General features: G+C 61.1%; 1 protein-coding gene across 1 annotated transcript; it reads left to right on the forward strand.

Annotated features, from left to right (window-relative positions):
• FOXQ1 (forkhead box Q1) lies at positions 3197-5238 on the forward strand. Its single transcript, XM_021100106.1, has one exon. The coding sequence runs from the start codon at positions 3210-3212 to the stop codon at positions 4401-4403; it is 1194 nt and encodes a 397-aa protein (XP_020955765.1). The 5' UTR covers positions 3197-3209; the 3' UTR covers positions 4404-5238.

Here is a 15933-nt window from a genome sequence, read left to right on the forward strand (position 1 = left end):
AGCGGGGGGCATGGCAGACCCTCTCGAGGCCAGGATTCTGACACAGGGGTGACAGAACCCCTGGCCTCAGGGGCTTTCATTCTAGTCCTGGGGGGGTCTCTTTAACCTTCCTGGTGGCCCACTGCCCACCATTCTCAGTAGTACTTTCCAAAGTCCACCATCGGCTTCTCAACGCTCTCAATCACCCTGAAAACAGAAAAGGGGTTCCTGTCGTGACTCGGTGGCAACAAACCCAACTAGTATCCATGAGGACGCCCATCGGACTAACATACGCTGCCACAAGGCAACCCTAAAAAAAAAAATAAGGTTTTCCTGGCAAGAATTTTCTCACCTCCATGCCACTCCCTTCCCCGACACCTGTGGCCAGCAGCCCACCAGCCCTGAGGCAAGGGAGGCACAGGAGGGACGGGCTGGTCCTCTCCCCACTGAGGCGGTGGGGTGGGCAAGGGAGTGTGCTGCTGGGGGGGGCACTCGGCAGGTGGGGACAACACTCCTCCTCAAGGCCAGACTCGCACATCCAGGAGCCGAGTGGGGGGCCGAGCAGGGCTGGCAGGTCACTGGGTGGGCTCCTGCAGGTCACTGGTCCACCCCAAGACCCCCCAGGTCCCCAAAGGTGGAAACACAGGTGCTGCATATTCACCCCAAGAAAAACAAGCAAAACCCTCTGCCAAACACTCTGCACTGGGGTGGGTTCCGAAGGGCATCTTTTTACAGGCGGAGGAGGCAGGAACGCAGCCCAAGGTCACATAGTCGTTGAGAATGGCAGCAGAGCCCAGGCAGCCCTGTCCTCTTCTCTTCTCTCTCAACCAAGTCCCTATCGACAAAATCCCAGCTCGCTGGCGCTTACCAGACTCACCCCGGTGGTATGGCCTGAGAGCAGGTTGGGCGGCCTGGAGGGAGAGGGGAGCAGAGACATTCGGGAGGGGGCCTTGGGACCTGGAACTAGGAACTGCCCACCAGGTGGGTGTTGCTGCAAACCCGAGGGGCAGGTGCAGGGGCTGCTTGAGGCCAGGGTGTGGTGCTAGCTGGGTGGCTGGGCCTACCGGACTGCTCACCTGGGCCGCTTCTAAGATGGACTCGCTGTGGTGACACTGTGGCCCTGGGGTGTCCCAGCAGCCAACCTTAGACTCTGCAGGCACCCTGGCCCACACCTCAACCTGCCCGCCATCTCCCGCATAAAACAGGCCTTGGTCCTCCTGTCTGGTCACGTCCAGAGTTCAGACAAGGACAGCACTCATTCTGAATGCTTTCATCCCTGGCTCTTTACCGGGCCACTCCCCTCCGTGGGTCCCCAGGGCTACAAACTCCCAGGCCCAGAACTGAGCCCTCTCCCCAGGGCAGCCGCCTCCAGGAAAAAAAAGCCACTCTCCACCAGATCCCAACTCCCAGCGGCTCGCCATAAATGTCATCTAATCTGCAAATGAAATCGTCCCCCCAAACACAAAACAGCAGAGCCCTCCATGGCGCTGTCATTTTCCGCGCCCCAAACTGGATCCTTTACAACTACCTAAATAAAGATAAGAAACGGTTGTGTACGTTTTCTGCACAAATGGGGGAGAGCAATAAAGTCAACACGGAAGACGGGCTCCCACGGACTCGCAACAAAGGCCGGAAGAGGACGAAACCCTGGCTGCTTGGAAGGGCGGCGGGTTAGAAGTGCGCCCTCGGGGCGCGGGCGCCCCTCCCTGGAGCACCCAGCCCACTGGGGGCGTCAAGCCCCCAAGTCCTGCCGTGGAGAGAGGGCCCTCTTTCCCGGCTGTCCAACGGCGGTGCCACCGAAACCACGGCAAAGGTCCTGGAGAAGAACTGGGCAGAAACTGCTCTGGGGGCGAGTTGGCTCCCGCCCTCGCGCCCCGGAACCACCCTCCGTGGGGGGGAGCCGCGCGCGCAGAGGCCCACCGCTCGAGGGCGAGGGACCCGCCGCGCTTTGCGGAGCCCTCAGTCAAGTAAGGGAAGAGGCCAGGACAAAAGAAAGTGAAAGTCCGGTGCGGGTAAGAGTCAAGGTCATCCCAGGAGGGGAGCCCCTTTCAAATTCAGTATTTTATTCATTAAAGAAGGGAAGAAGACAAAGAGACCTCAAAATGAGTTCACAAGAAGGACACACCATGTGGCTCCGGTGGGCAGTCACCCCAGGTGTGCCCTGCGAGCGTCCGCGGTTCGGCACCGCAGAGGCCTTTGCGTTCGGAAGCAGCACCATCCTCACCAGCCGACGCACCGCCTGCAGCGGAGGAAGCCGCGAGCCCCAGGCGGTCCCTGCTGGCCGCGCCCGGCCCCTCCAGGTGTCCCTGCAGGTGGCCCCCTCGCCCAAATCGCTTCCGCGAGCCCCAGGGCGCAGGGGACCCTCCTGGGAGGCCGAACGCGCCCACCCGAGCCGAAGCGCACACGCACACGCGCGCGGACTCGCGCACACGCGCGCGCCGCAGCCGCGCGCACGCTTCCTATTGGCTGGAGGCGGAGGGCGGGGCCGGGCGGACCCAAAACAAACAACCTGCGCCCGGAGACGCTCGGCCCCGCCGCCGCGGGGCCTCCGCCTGGTGCGCACCAGCTCTGGGAGTCGCGGCCACCTGGGCCACCTCGGTCCCCACCCCTCCCTGTCGGCGCCCAGGCCCCGCCCCCGCGAGGCGCTGCAGGGTTATATTGGGCCGGGCCGAAGGTGGAGGCGAGAGGGAACCGCGGCCGGCCGGCGCGGAGATGCTGCTCGGGAGGCCGGGGGCGGGAAGGCGGCTGCGGGCGCCACAGCCGCAGAGACTCGGCTCCGCGGGCGCCCAAGGCTGAAGGCCGACCCTCCCCCGGTGGTGGCACGCACAGCAGCCTGCACCGTCTCGGTCCGCGAGGACGCCCGCCCGGGACCTAGGACTTTCAGAGAAGAAACCCCCGTCTCTGGAACCGGGAGCAGATGCGCACGCTTCCTCCTCCACCGCGCGCGCTCGGGCACCGGAGGCTGGAACCGCAGCCCTGACCGCCTCCCCCGAAGTCGCTGCTCCTCAAACTGAAGGCAGCACCCACCCCACTCCTCCCTCTCCGCCCCTCTCGGTTCGCCCAATAAGCACCATCCCTGCAAAGAAAAATTCCTGCGGAAGAGGACTCCTGTCCGGAAAGCGACTGGCTCTCGCAAGAGGAGGGCCTGCTCCGGGAAAGCAGGGCGAGGACCCCGGCCTCCGATCGACACCCGGCCCCCCCGCTACCCAGGCCCGCCCGGAGCAAAAGGCATGAAGTTGGAGGTGTTCGGCCCCCGCGCGGCCCTCGGGGACAAGCCGGGGAGTGACGTGGAAGGCGCGGGCGGCAGCGACGCGCCGTCTCCGCTGTCGGCCGCCGGCGACGACTCCCTGGGCTCGGACGGGGACTGCGCAGCCAACAGCCCGGCAGCGGCGGGCGGCGGCGCCGGGACGCTGGCGGGCGGCGGCGAGCGGAGCGCGGGCGGCGGGCCGGGCGCCCAAGAGGCCGGCGCGGCGGCGGCGGCGGCGGCTGCGGCCCCGGAGGCGGGCGCGGCGGGGCCGAGCGAGGGGGGCGCGGGCGGCGGCGAGGGCGCGCGCGGCAAGCCGTACACGCGGCGGCCCAAGCCCCCGTACTCGTACATCGCGCTCATCGCCATGGCCATCCGCGACTCGGCGGGCGGCCGCCTGACGCTGGCCGAGATCAACGAGTACCTCATGGGCAAGTTCCCGTTCTTCCGCGGCAGCTACACGGGCTGGCGCAACTCGGTGCGCCACAACCTCTCGCTCAACGACTGCTTCGTCAAGGTGCTGCGCGACCCTTCGCGGCCCTGGGGCAAAGACAACTACTGGATGCTCAACCCCAACAGCGAGTACACTTTCGCCGACGGGGTCTTTCGTCGCCGCCGCAAGCGCCTCGGCCACCGGACGGCGCTCCCCGGCCCCGGGCCCCGGCCCTCGGACGCCGCCGCGCCCCCATCGCCCTCGCCCGCCGCCTCCGCCCCGGGCCCGGCCTCGCCCCGCGCGCGCTCGCCCGCCCGCCCGGAGGGGCGCGCCAGCCCCGCGGGCAGGTTCTCCGGCCCCTTCGCCATCGACAGCATCCTCAGCAAGCCCTTCCGCAGCCGCCGCACCGGGGACGCGGGCCCCGGGCCGCGCCTGCCGTGGGGCGCGGCGCCCTGCCCGCCGCTGCCCGCCTTCCCCGCGCTCCTCCCCGGCGCGCCCGGCGGGGCCCTGCTGCCGCTCTGCGCTTACGGCGCGGCGGAGCCACCCAGGCTGGGCGCGCGCGGGGCCGAGGCACCGCCCCTCCTGCTAGCGCCCCTGGCCGCTCCAGCCCCGGCCAAGCCGCTCCGAGGCCCCGCCGGCGGCGCGCACCTGTACTGCCCCGTGCGGCTGCCCGACGCCCCGCACGCGGCCTCGGCCCGCGCGCCCGGCCAGCACCTGCCCTGCGCGCTGGAGACGCTCCTGGCCTGAGCGCGCCGGAGCCGACGGGGTGGGCACCTTCGGGGAGGCAGGATCGCAGGCTGGGGCTGTGTGCTTCCCACCCCGAGGACAGAGACTGCAAAAGACACATCGCCACCAAACGTGCCTTAAAGCTAAAGCGTTTTGACAGAAGTGTTCCAAGTTCGTTCCGAAGATCTCCCGTCGTCTTAGACCGTTCCAGAGGGCCAAAGCAGTTCTTACCGACTGTTTCAGTTTCTTGACCAAGACTGTCCCTGCTCCATCACGGAGACCTTTCCTCGCGTCTTGGGGCCGAGGCTCTGCCTTATTCCTGCTGTTTCCATTGCACCTTCCAGCGATTTGCTCCTTAAAAAAAACAAAACAGAGCACGTCAGGGAACCAGTCCATGGGATCAACGATTCGACTACTGTGGGGTTACCGGGGGCCCCTGCCTTGTGCGGGTGGCATTTACAGGTGCGGCGGAGTGGGGGTGGGGGTCAGAGAACCTTCAGCCTTTTCTCTGCTATTGACCAGCTTTTCACTGTGCCAGAAGATGAAAAGTATAAATATTGCTGGCGTTTGTAATTAAATTATTTATATATTTTTGAAACGCGAATTGAAAATGTTGCAGGCAACGGCTCCGGCTTTCTTCACGGTTGGGTTATCTCTTAACTGTGGTCCCCTCGGGCCGCACAGTCTCTTCCAAGGAAAAGCTCACAGTCTGTCTGTGGGTCACCACTGCCATGTGAAAGCGAGTGTGATTTTTATTTTTAATATTATTTTATTTGTGTCTGTGTACATATCCGTGTATAAACTTGATGAAACCCAGGCATAATGCTTATTTTTTAATAAAACACAATTGACCTTAGCACTTTGTGGTGATGAGTTGGAGGAGAGTTTTACCCCCCCCAAAAAAAAAACAGTTCAGATTTGACTCTTAAACTTCCTGTGCAGTTCAGAATCTTTTCCTGAATCCTTCCCAAAAGGCAGAGGCAGTGTGCTGGTCTTCTCACCTGATGAATGTGCTGCACAATTCTCCAGGGCAGGCCGTCTGCCGGTGGGATTTCCTAAACTGCAAACCGATGACCTCTTTAAATACAAACGAAGAGTCTGTGCCCCCTCTTCCCCAAGAACCCTCTAGAAGACTAAGTTCTGCCATCAGTAGTCTTAGAGTCAAGCAGACATGTTCAAGTAAATCAGTTCTGATTGTGCTCAGAGCCGGAAACAGCCTTGGTGTAAGTCTTGCTTATTAACACGCTGGAGATTTCTTCGGGCAGTTTTAAGAGCAATTTGAACGTTGGTGTTTTCTGTCCAAACAAAACTAACCACCTCTCTGGCAGGCAAAGGTTCACCTGGCTGAGAACCCAGCAGTCCTATCTTGTCACGCTCCCCTTTTCTGCAAGGATAGCATTTGCAGAGTGGGGCTGCCAGGCCTTTTTCAGGGGTGATGAAGAGAAGCGCCCCCTCCCATGGGGCCGAGGCCACCCCCCATGTTGAAAATGGGAGGTTTCCATCTGCGGAAGCACCAAAAACGGTGTGACCATCTGTTTCTCAATGAATTCAGACAGATTCACAATTCATGAATTGCAGGACCTAAGAGGTAAAGGAAGCGGGAAGTGCAGGCCCCACGGCAGGGGTGCCTCTGCATCTTCTCTGGGACCCACCCCGGGTACCACCGTGGGGCGCGAGAGTGGAGCTGATTTCAGGGTGCTGTCGCCTGGCAGGAGTGGGGGAAAAAAGCCCATCCCTAAGTCTAGTTCACAAGAAACAAGTCTTGACGGATGTGGGTGCTATCTCCTTAGTAGTCACGAGGAAGGAGGGTAATGACAGGGTTGAATTATGACAAAAGGTGCCCATTTAAGTGGAGATTTGCACCCACGAGGCCAATAATTAGACCAGAAAATAGAACTGAAGTGGGGGTGGGGTTCCAGGTTCGTTGCGGTGAAGTGGGCCGGGCCCAGCCGCCCAGTTCTTCTCGGTCCTGGAACAAGCCGGCCTCTGACTCCAGGGCGGGGGGACCTCTCCTCTACGGGGCCGGGCGCCGCCTACCTTGGCCTGGGTTTGGTAAAGCTGCAGCTTTCATTTCTCGGATGATGCGCCAGGACAGGTCAGTGGAGCCCGCGAGGGGCCATGGTTGACTTGTTGGCGGACACAGCCGCGTGGACCCAGTGATGTTTTTAAAACCACAGCTCGTCTCCCCTCCCCTCAAAAAGTCCTTCCTTCCTAATAAACACTCCGGAGTCGGGGCGCTGGGTCCCCTTGCCGCGTCCCCAGGGACCCCCAGGTTTTCTAGAGAATGGCCAGGGTCACAGGCCCTTTGGGACCCATCCGGGGCCGTGACCGCCACCAAGCTCCCGCTCCCACAACCCAGAGAGCTCTGCTCCCGCTGCCCCCCAACCCCCAGCCCTGGGAGCTTGGGCCTCGGCAGGGCAGGTTCCCTACGTGACCGAGAGGCACGACCGGCCAAGGCCCACCCTTCCCGCGTCTGCCCAGAAAATCCGGTTCCTCTTCCTCGGCCGCCCCATCGCTCTGGGGGGCAAAGGGCAGGCCTGCCCCGCCCCCAGCCCGCCCCGCCCCTCTTCTCCAGCCAGGGCCCTTCCCCCAGCCCCGCGCCCACCCCTCCCCTAACCTGCCTCACTCCTCTCCTCCCTCTGGGCTGAGGCCCACCTGTGCAAACACCAACCCGAGGCCCAGGCGGGGCGCAGGAGCCCGCGGGCGGGGTGTCTGGTTTGGGAAACGCCCTTGGGTACCTGTGGGCCAGGGCGCCTTGGGCCACTTTGCAAAGAGCCGCCCCTCCCCCGTGGGTGCTCTGCAGTCCCCTCTCCTGACCCCACAGCAGTGGACAGACATGCAGGACCCACTCTCGTCTGCAGGGCTGGGACCAGCCCCAGTGCGCCCGCCAGACCCCCGCCAGCAAGGATGTGTCTGCTGCCTTTGGGGGCTGAAAACCTGAGCAACCCTAACCCTTCGAAGGTAGAGGAGCAGAAGAGTTCCCCCCAATTCCCCCCACCCCCGGCAGCAACCTCAGGGCCCCATGGGGCCTCGGTTCCTGGGGAAAGCTGGCCGCGCGTGGGGGCCTGATCCCACCTGAGCTCTGAGGAAGGGACACTCCCACCCACCCACCCGCAGTGGAAGATGGGCTCCTGGGGCCCCCAGCGCCCCCCCCCTTAGGAGAATCCCTGGGGCCATCGAGGTTCCACTGCGGCCACAGCAGCTCAGAGACCTGAGTTTTCTGCCCAGGGAATGTTCCTAAAACAGAGTCAAATTCACCGCCTGTCCTGGATGAACCCTAATCTCACAGATGAGAAAACGGGCGCCCACAGACGAGGTCAAACCCTCCTTCCTGACAGACCCAGGTGGAAACCAATCGTTCCAGTTCCAAATTCTTTCCATGGTAACAATTATCTGGACCGTTCAGACCAAAACATACTTTGGCCTCAAGTTCGTGGCGCTCTTCAGTTAGCTGAACTAAGCGTCTCCGTTCACTTTTATTAAACGGCAGGCAAGCTTCCCGAGCTGCAAAATGGTTTTTCATTCCTGGGAACTTGGATCCCGGCCCCATCCCCCACAGCTGTCCGCTGGACTCGCCCTAGACCAAGCCCCCCAGCATCCCTGCGGGCGGTGCCCATGGCAACCTACCCCCCTCTTTTGCAGGGGGGGGGCAGAAGGATCCCACCAGGCGGCACTCACCCCCCACACCTTGCCTGCTTCCCCAAACAACAAAAACAGCCTTCTCCCCACTGGGAAGGAAGAACAATAATTTGCCTTCCATTTTTAGCTTTGAAAAGGGCCAACAATGGAGTTCCCTTGTGGCATAGTGGGTTAAGGATCCGGTGTTGTCAAAACAGCGGCTCAGGGATGCTGCTGTGGCAGCACCAGTTCGAACCCTGGGCAGGGAACTTCCACAGGCTGTGGGCCAGAAAAGAAAAGAAAAGCAGGCCAACACAGTGCACCCACACGACTAACTTTCTTAGATACTAAGGGACTTTGGTGGCACCGAACACACAGCTATCAGTCCTCTGTTTTACTGTTTTTAATTCTTTAATTCTTTATAACGAGCTTTGCTTGGGTTCTAGAAATTAGACCCCAAAGAGCCCTTTGATAAATATTTCCTGCCTCTAAGGCACCCGATTTCTCTCTTAAGTCACAGCTTTATAGTCCTTTAATGAAACCATTAAGCTGTTGTTAGGCTTAATGACATAATTCATTAATTCTTAATGTTGTCAACAAATGACCCTAATAGGGTCTTCTAAGAAGACAGTGGTCAAAACTGTCACCCTGCACCCCCCCATTCGAGGGCCTCTTTCAAACCGGCAGAGGCTCTGCCACCTCCAAGTGCTGCTTCGCGGTCCTCCGGGCCCTGCCACTGGGCGTGAGGATGGCGGGTGCTGAGAAGCAAATGCGGCCTGTCATTGGCGGCTCACACTCACTGGCCAACTGCCCTCTCCCTCCTCCGGGGCAGAGTCCGGCCAAACCTAAACATTCACATCAAACCCCATTTCCCTCAGCACTCCTGGCGCCCCCAGCCCACCCCCGCTGCTCTTCTCCAGAGACGCTTAACTTAGAAGCTTTGCCGGAATGGAGCCTTTTGGTCACATCTCTCTGGGGTCCAAACTAACATACGTATTCAACGCCCACGGACGCCCACATCACACCCCTGTCCCGTCCTGTCCCGTCCCGTCGAGGTAGAGCTCCGAGTGGACACGCAGAGAACACGAGTCTAAATTCTCGTCTCTCGCAGCTCGGGACTTGAGGGGAAGGGCCGCCTGCTGGCCTCTGGGGGACAAGAGGGCTGGGCCGGCCCCTCCCCCAGCGCCCCTCCCGGTGCGTGGGCGTCACAGGTGTCCCGCTGACGGATGCGTGCCTTTCCTTGCCCTTGAACTCAATCCACGGGGAAGCAAAGGTATGTTTTAGGGAAAGGCTTCCTTAGAGCGTTATTCAGCATAATGAAAGTTCTCACGGACACAGCGGGACATCTGAAGACCTGGGGCACAGGGACACGGCTGCACGGCCTGTCTTCCCAGTGGATGTAACTCCGGTACCATCTCGCCAGGGCACGCTCTCAACAACTCGTGTTCGGCTCAGCATCCCAGCTTTCCAAGTTAGTGAAACACCAGCATGACTTTGCAGACAGGACGCCAAGGCTTGGAGAGGCTGGGCTGCTTTCCCGAGGACTCAGGATAAGCCCAGCCTCCAGGGCTGCCCTCCTGGCTGCAGGGATGGCTCCCAGGCCAGTGCTCAGATCCTGGGGGTGCTCAGATGCTGGGGCGAGGGGCCTGACCTGGCCTGCACGTGTTTATTTGAGAACAAACTCCAAAGATGTCGAAGGCAATTCTCGGGGTAGCAGAGTGGACGTGAGACCTGAAGACGCACTTGGCGCCAGGACTCTGCGGCCTGGACACGGCCGCGGGCACGTGTCAGCAGAGGAAACACCCAGGTGCTGACATCAGACCCTGAAATCGGGTTGCGTGGGAACGGGAAGGGGTAGGAGGGCAAATCTGGAAACTAGAGAAGAGCCCTGAAAACACCAACCCAAAGAGGAGCAGGAGTTACCTAACACAATCCACGCAGGCGGGTCTTCAGGCCCAGGACCCCGCAGAGACCCGCCCTTTCTGGGGGGAGGGAACCTTTGTCCTGCCTTGGGCTTCCTCAGGGGGGTTCCCTCCCGGGGGACAGCAGGCCGTCCCTTCTCAGGGCTCTGGCCCTGGACAGTGGGACTCAGGCCCAGACGGAGTGGGGCTGATTTGTCCCTGGGCCGGGGAGGGGGGAGGGCGAGGGGGAAGGGGGGTCCCTGGGGTTCTGCTACAGGACCCCAGTTCCCCCCTTTCAGGGAAGGACCGCCCCCCAACATTCACCTGTGTTTCTTGTCGCCAGGGGAACAAGCAGCAGCGAAGGGGGCCTCGCACAAAGGCACAGAGGACACTATGTGGTGACAAAGGCAGGGCCACCAAGCTCGGTGACTGGGGCTCCAGGACGCCGGCCGAGTGAAAGGGCCAGTCCCCAGGGATCACCTCCAGATGCCTCCACGTGTAAGACACCGACAAGGGCCGAGGGACAGAAAGCAGATCCTTGCTGAGGTTCTCGGGGCACAGGCGGCTTTGGGGGGACGGGAATAATCTTCCTCGTGATGGCGACACGGTTTCAAGACCACAGAGGTCGGTCTGGGCGCCGTGCTGTCCCCAGGCCGTGCTGCCGTGTGAGGCTCACACCTGGGTCCCCGATCTGAGTCACTCATTCTCACAGGGAGTGAGTCCGAGACGCACTGCACCGCCCAAGCCCAGATCCTTCCCAGTCGCAGCCTAAGTCAAGGGAAGGAAAGCTTTCCCTAAGGAATTCTGGCCAAACCAAAAGAGGTGGGGGGACTTTCGAAGGAGAGATGAAGGTCCCCAGGCCTCGTGATCCATACGCCGCGCTGGGCAGCCCCTCCCCAGCCTGGGGCAGGCAGCGCCCGGCCCTGGTCCCCCTGCACCAGCGCCCTCGACGGGGACACACCCAGGACACACATTCAGACACACCGTTCTCTTCACACGGCCGGTGGGCCCAGAAAGGACCAAGGGGCCAAGAGGGAGAGGAACGGCCTTTGCTGCTGCCCCGCCTGCTGCCTGGCGCTGCACTGATCCCAGAACGACTCTGGGGTGTGACCAGTGTAAGGCCTGGCTCAGTGCCCCACACCCCTGCAAGGACAGGTCACCCAAGAGGGGCCCTGATGGAACCCCAGGATGCCGGGACGCAGGCCCAGCCTGTCCAACACGCCGGGCACCAGCACCCACTCCAGAAGGCGGCCGCAGCGGAAAGACACCCCTGCTCCCTGACCCCGGCCTGCACCCCACGACCGTCATCACGAGGGTCAGGATGCTGGGGAGGTTGAGCAAACGAGCCACCTTTGACCCCTGATGGCAGTTACACAAGTCAGCAATCCGAAACGAGATAATTATTAGTTCTCACATTTATTAGCTGAACCCTTTTTGAGTAATAGCCTCTGGGGACATTTATAAACGCAATAAAAGCCCTCGTCATTGTAGAGGCAAGGTGACCTGGCTCTTTCTGGCGTTTGGCTGAAGCAAGCCCTCAGGCCTCGGCCCAGATTCGGGGAGGTGAGGGCCGCGCCCCAACCCTCTCCCTCCCTGCCCCTCAGGCCCGCCCGCCCGCCCAGCTCCCCACACGTCAGCAGGCGCCCCTGCCAACCTGGATGCGGCAGAGGTCAACCCCGGGCCCAAACGCCAGCCACAAGTCCAGCAGGACTTGGCGACCAAAGAGGGAGGTCTGGGGGCCCCGGCGCCCTCCGAGTCACGCCCCTCGGAGCCAGAGGGCCGTGCTCGCAGACGGGGCCTTGGGAACGGCCTGCCCGCGGAGCTCTCTTGATCGTCACAGGAAATTGAAACCAGCCCATCTTTTAGTCACAGTTGGTGCAACAGCTTCAGGGCCCGGCCCACATCGGCGGCAGCTGGCTGCCTGCAGAGTGACTCACGGAGGGACCCCAGGCTCTGCTGGACGGGGCCTCCCGCCCCTCTCCTCCGGGGCCCCCCGGCCACTGCTGCCTCAAATATCACCGCTTGAGTCATTCTGTTCACTCGTTCAGTAAACATGGGGCACAGACTGTCCAAGAGGCACAAAGAGAAAACAGGCACAAGGACACGCAGGCGGTCACGTCGCATCACAAACCCCACGCCCCCACCCCACGGGGCAGCAGCGCCGAGGGCCGGCCCGCGGGCCTCAGAGGCCCCGCCGCCCACAGACAAAGGCAGTGTCCACAGACAACACGAGCGGCAGAGTCTTCAGAAAAGTTCCTGGGGCCAGGCTTAAGCTTCCCCGCGGAGGTGTGAGGCGTGAAGGAGACGCTCCGGTTAGCGGCAGCGAGTTCAGCCCCGACGGTGATGTGGGCACGTCTGCTGCCCACAGGCCACGGTCAGCTTCCCCCAGGTCGCCACTGCCCCTTTGTCCCAGGATGTGAAACAGACACGTGGCACTAGAATAAATTTGCTTTGGAATTCCTTCCGCTATCGCGTTAGAAAGCAAACGCAGCACTTAACAAAACACACAGTCCACACGGGGCAGCAGGGCTCCGGGGAGGTGGGAGGACAGAGCACCGTGACAGGGACCCCGGGGGGCCGCGGCCCTGCTCGCCCCGCCAGCCTGGCTCTGGAGCCAGCCCTGCTCCGAGGCCCTGGCTGCCCTTTCGAAGAAAGAAGACGTGGTGGCCTTAGCTCGGAGCGCTCTGGGGGGGGCAGGCGCTGGTCCTGAGCCGGAGGGACACGGGACAGCACCTTGGCCACCAGCATCGGCTCAGGATCCCTGCAGCTCGCAGACCCTATAGGAACAGAGCGGTCCAGACAGACTGCGTCCCCCAGTGCCACTTGTGGTGTCTGTCCCTGTCACCCCCGAGCGCTGGTGAATCGCTGGGTTCCTCCAGCACAGCTCATGTTATCCTCTGCACGGGGACCCAGGGAACACCTACCCTGGGCTTAGCGGGAGCACCTCTCGGCTGGCGCCAGAAGGAGGACAACAGCCTCAGGGGACTCCTTTCACTGAGAGAAACTCACATAGACTCTGCAGCTTGTCCCTGGAGAGACGGATGCTCCCCGGGCGGCGGGCAGGTGGTCAGCGATGTTCCATCGCCCCGGGGGCCGGGGCGGCAGGGCCACAGCTGGAACTGAAAGCCAGCCCAGCAGAGTCTCTGAAACACGGGACAAGAGGCCAGGGTGCGTGTGGCGCTGCTCAGGCCTCACTGCGGCACAGGCGAGCCCTGCCACCACGGTCATGACTCACGTGCCACGGGCAGCACCTCCTGCCCAGGGGAAGGAGCGTTTTGAGGAAAGGGCCCTTTCCTCACGTCCGAGCCCTGGGGTTCATGCCCTGGAGTTAGACTCGCGCTGACGTGGTGCCTGGGGGACGTCGGGTGCCTGAAGGTCGGAACAGACGCAGAAGGGAACCGCCTGGAGGCACACACAGCACAGGGGCCGCGCTGGAAGCAGGCGGTGGTGGACCCGGCAGACCTGGGTGTAAAGGGCTTTCTTCTGCAGAAATCAGGCGAAGGAGACACCCAAAAACACTGAGTTCAGGAATTCCCGTCGTGGCGCAGTGGTTAACGAATCCGACTAGGAACCATGAGATTGTGGGTTCGATCCCTGGCCTTGCTCAGGGGGTTAACGATCCGGCGTTGCCGTGAGCTGTGGTGTAGGTTGCAGACGCGGCTCGGGTCCCGAGTTGCTGTGGCTGTGGTGTAGGCCGGCGGCTACAGCTCCAATTCAACTCCTAGCCTGGGAACCTCCATATGCAGCGGGAGCGGCCCAAGAAATGGCAAAAAGACAAATAAATAAAAACACTGAGTTCAGCTTGTGTCAAAGTGGGTGTGTGGGGAGGACGGGGGGACAGTGCGGTCCCAGGGCCGAGCGTCCTGAGCAGCGAGGAAGAGATGTGAGACTCACACGGGGGACGGGGGTGAAGGGGCCTAAACGGGGGAACAGAACGGGGGGCCAACCACGGCCGGGCAACAAGGATGACCGACCAGCGGCTGCCGTGGGGACGTCACTGCAGAGCTGGGGGCGGTGGGGGGGGCGTCACACACGCCTGGCCCGCAGGGGTAGGCCTGTCCCTGCTCACTGTCCAGCCTTCGGCCTGAAGCTGCAGGTGGCCACATGGGTGGGACCCCTGCTGGGGCCCATGGGTGAGGCTCTGTGGCAGAACCAGTGCAGGGGAGACACTGAGAGGGACCCGGGTTCCTCTGGCTGACATGGGGCTCGCCCGCCTGAGAAAGCGCCTGCCTCTCACCACCTCCGCGCCTGTCGTCGGGAGGAGCAGAGCTGGGGCCCTTTGGTCCTGCAGGTCACTCGGGGCTGTGTGGCCCCAGGCCAGGCCCTCAGCTCAGCCCAGCCCCTGCCTCTGCCTCTGCAGGGCCGGCCCAATGGGGCAGGTCTCAGGGGCTCATGGGGGCGCCGGGAGGGGGCAGAGCTCACACCGACATCCACCTGCAGGGCACAGGGCACGCGTGGCGATCAGTACTAATGGTAAGTAGCTTAGCCTTAGTGATGAAATCAAATCCTCATCAATCAGCTTGTAATTATTGTACAAATTACACACTTCGCCATGAGGGAGACATGGGGCCGGGGCGGGGGCGGGGGCGTCCTTCAGTACCTTCTAACTAAATTACCTGGAATTTGATCTGCAGGATTATACTATTTATGTTGCAAATCAAAGTCTGTGGGTCTTTGCCAACACGCATATCACATCACTCACGCCGAGAAACAGGAACCTCTGCTGCTACTGATTGTGCAATTAGCGTCCTGGCCTTTAAGCACAAAGACCTGGGTTTTTAGGAACCACGGGACGGATACTGGAAACCGGGCTAGAACGTGAGCTCTTGAACTTCCCACAAGAATGTTCATCTGTTCAAACAAGAGTATGCACGGCAGAAACACGGCTGAAACGAGAGTAGCCACTAAGTCGTGTTGCCCTTCCCGCTTTCTGAGCAGAAGTGGGCAAACAAAAGATAAACAGAATTCGTCTGCTGAGTTGTTTCTTCAGCCCAGAGAGTCTGTCTTTGCTGCTGACACAGTTTAAGGAGAAACGGGCCGCTTAGCTCTGTGGCTTCAGTGATTCTGCCATTTGAAACGGGTGCCTTTCCCTTCCCGCCAGCAGCCTCCGTTCTGCCTTCTCCCTCAGTCTTCTTCCTGCCCTTACTCCCTGAGGCCCCCCGGACCACACAGGCCAGGGCTCCCCGCAACGAGAAAGGGGCTGAGTGTTGAATCCCAGAAGAGAATGAGGCCGCTTCCTGCCTGGATCCCACAGAAGCCTGTCTGAACCCAAGTGTGTCCAGAGGAGCAGAGAGCAAGAGGCCCAGGTGCAAAGGCCTAAGGGTCAGCAGAGGCCCCCCTGGGCTGAAGCCCCAGCTCACCCCACCCCCAGAGCAGGTCTGAGATGGCAGAGGCGCGCACATGGAAAAGCAGCCCGGAGCCGCGCGGGAAAGAAGCAAGGAGAAGCAGGGCTCCCGGAGCCCGGCGGAAACCCCACGAGCTACCCAGGAAAAGCAGGTACATTCGACTCCACAAACATTGTAAGCTTCTATGTGCTTAAAAAATAAGCAGGTATGGAATGTGTCCGTGACCTAGCTGACAAATAAACACTAGCTGATAAATAAAAGCTTTGATAAATCAATTTACCAAACTACTAAAAACCTAATAGAAATGGACGGGGATCAGGACCCATCGTAAAGAAGGCACATCCTTCGTAACACAGATGCAGAGGAAAAATAATGACTTGCCTTTTTTTTTTTCGTCTGTTGACACAGATTTAAGAGTTTGACAGAAGGTGGATTTGGTTTTGGACATTGACTGTTCATACAATGCTAATGGGGCTGTAACTTGGTGCGATCTTTTGCAAGGCAACTGGGCAGTGCCTATTAAATGCACAGAAACTTTGATCCAGCAATTCCACTGCCAGGCATTTATGCCAAGGGTGCCCTCTCTCACCTGGGCACAAGTGCACGTGTGCAGGGGGCGGTGCTGCGTCCTCACCCCCGCACTGCAGACAACTTGTCTATACGGACCTATGGATCCGGTTTAGACCA

This window comes from Sus scrofa, chromosome 7 (genome assembly GCF_000003025.6).
Source record: "Sus scrofa isolate TJ Tabasco breed Duroc chromosome 7, Sscrofa11.1, whole genome shotgun sequence".
Lineage (NCBI taxonomy): Eukaryota > Metazoa > Chordata > Mammalia > Artiodactyla > Suidae > Sus > Sus scrofa.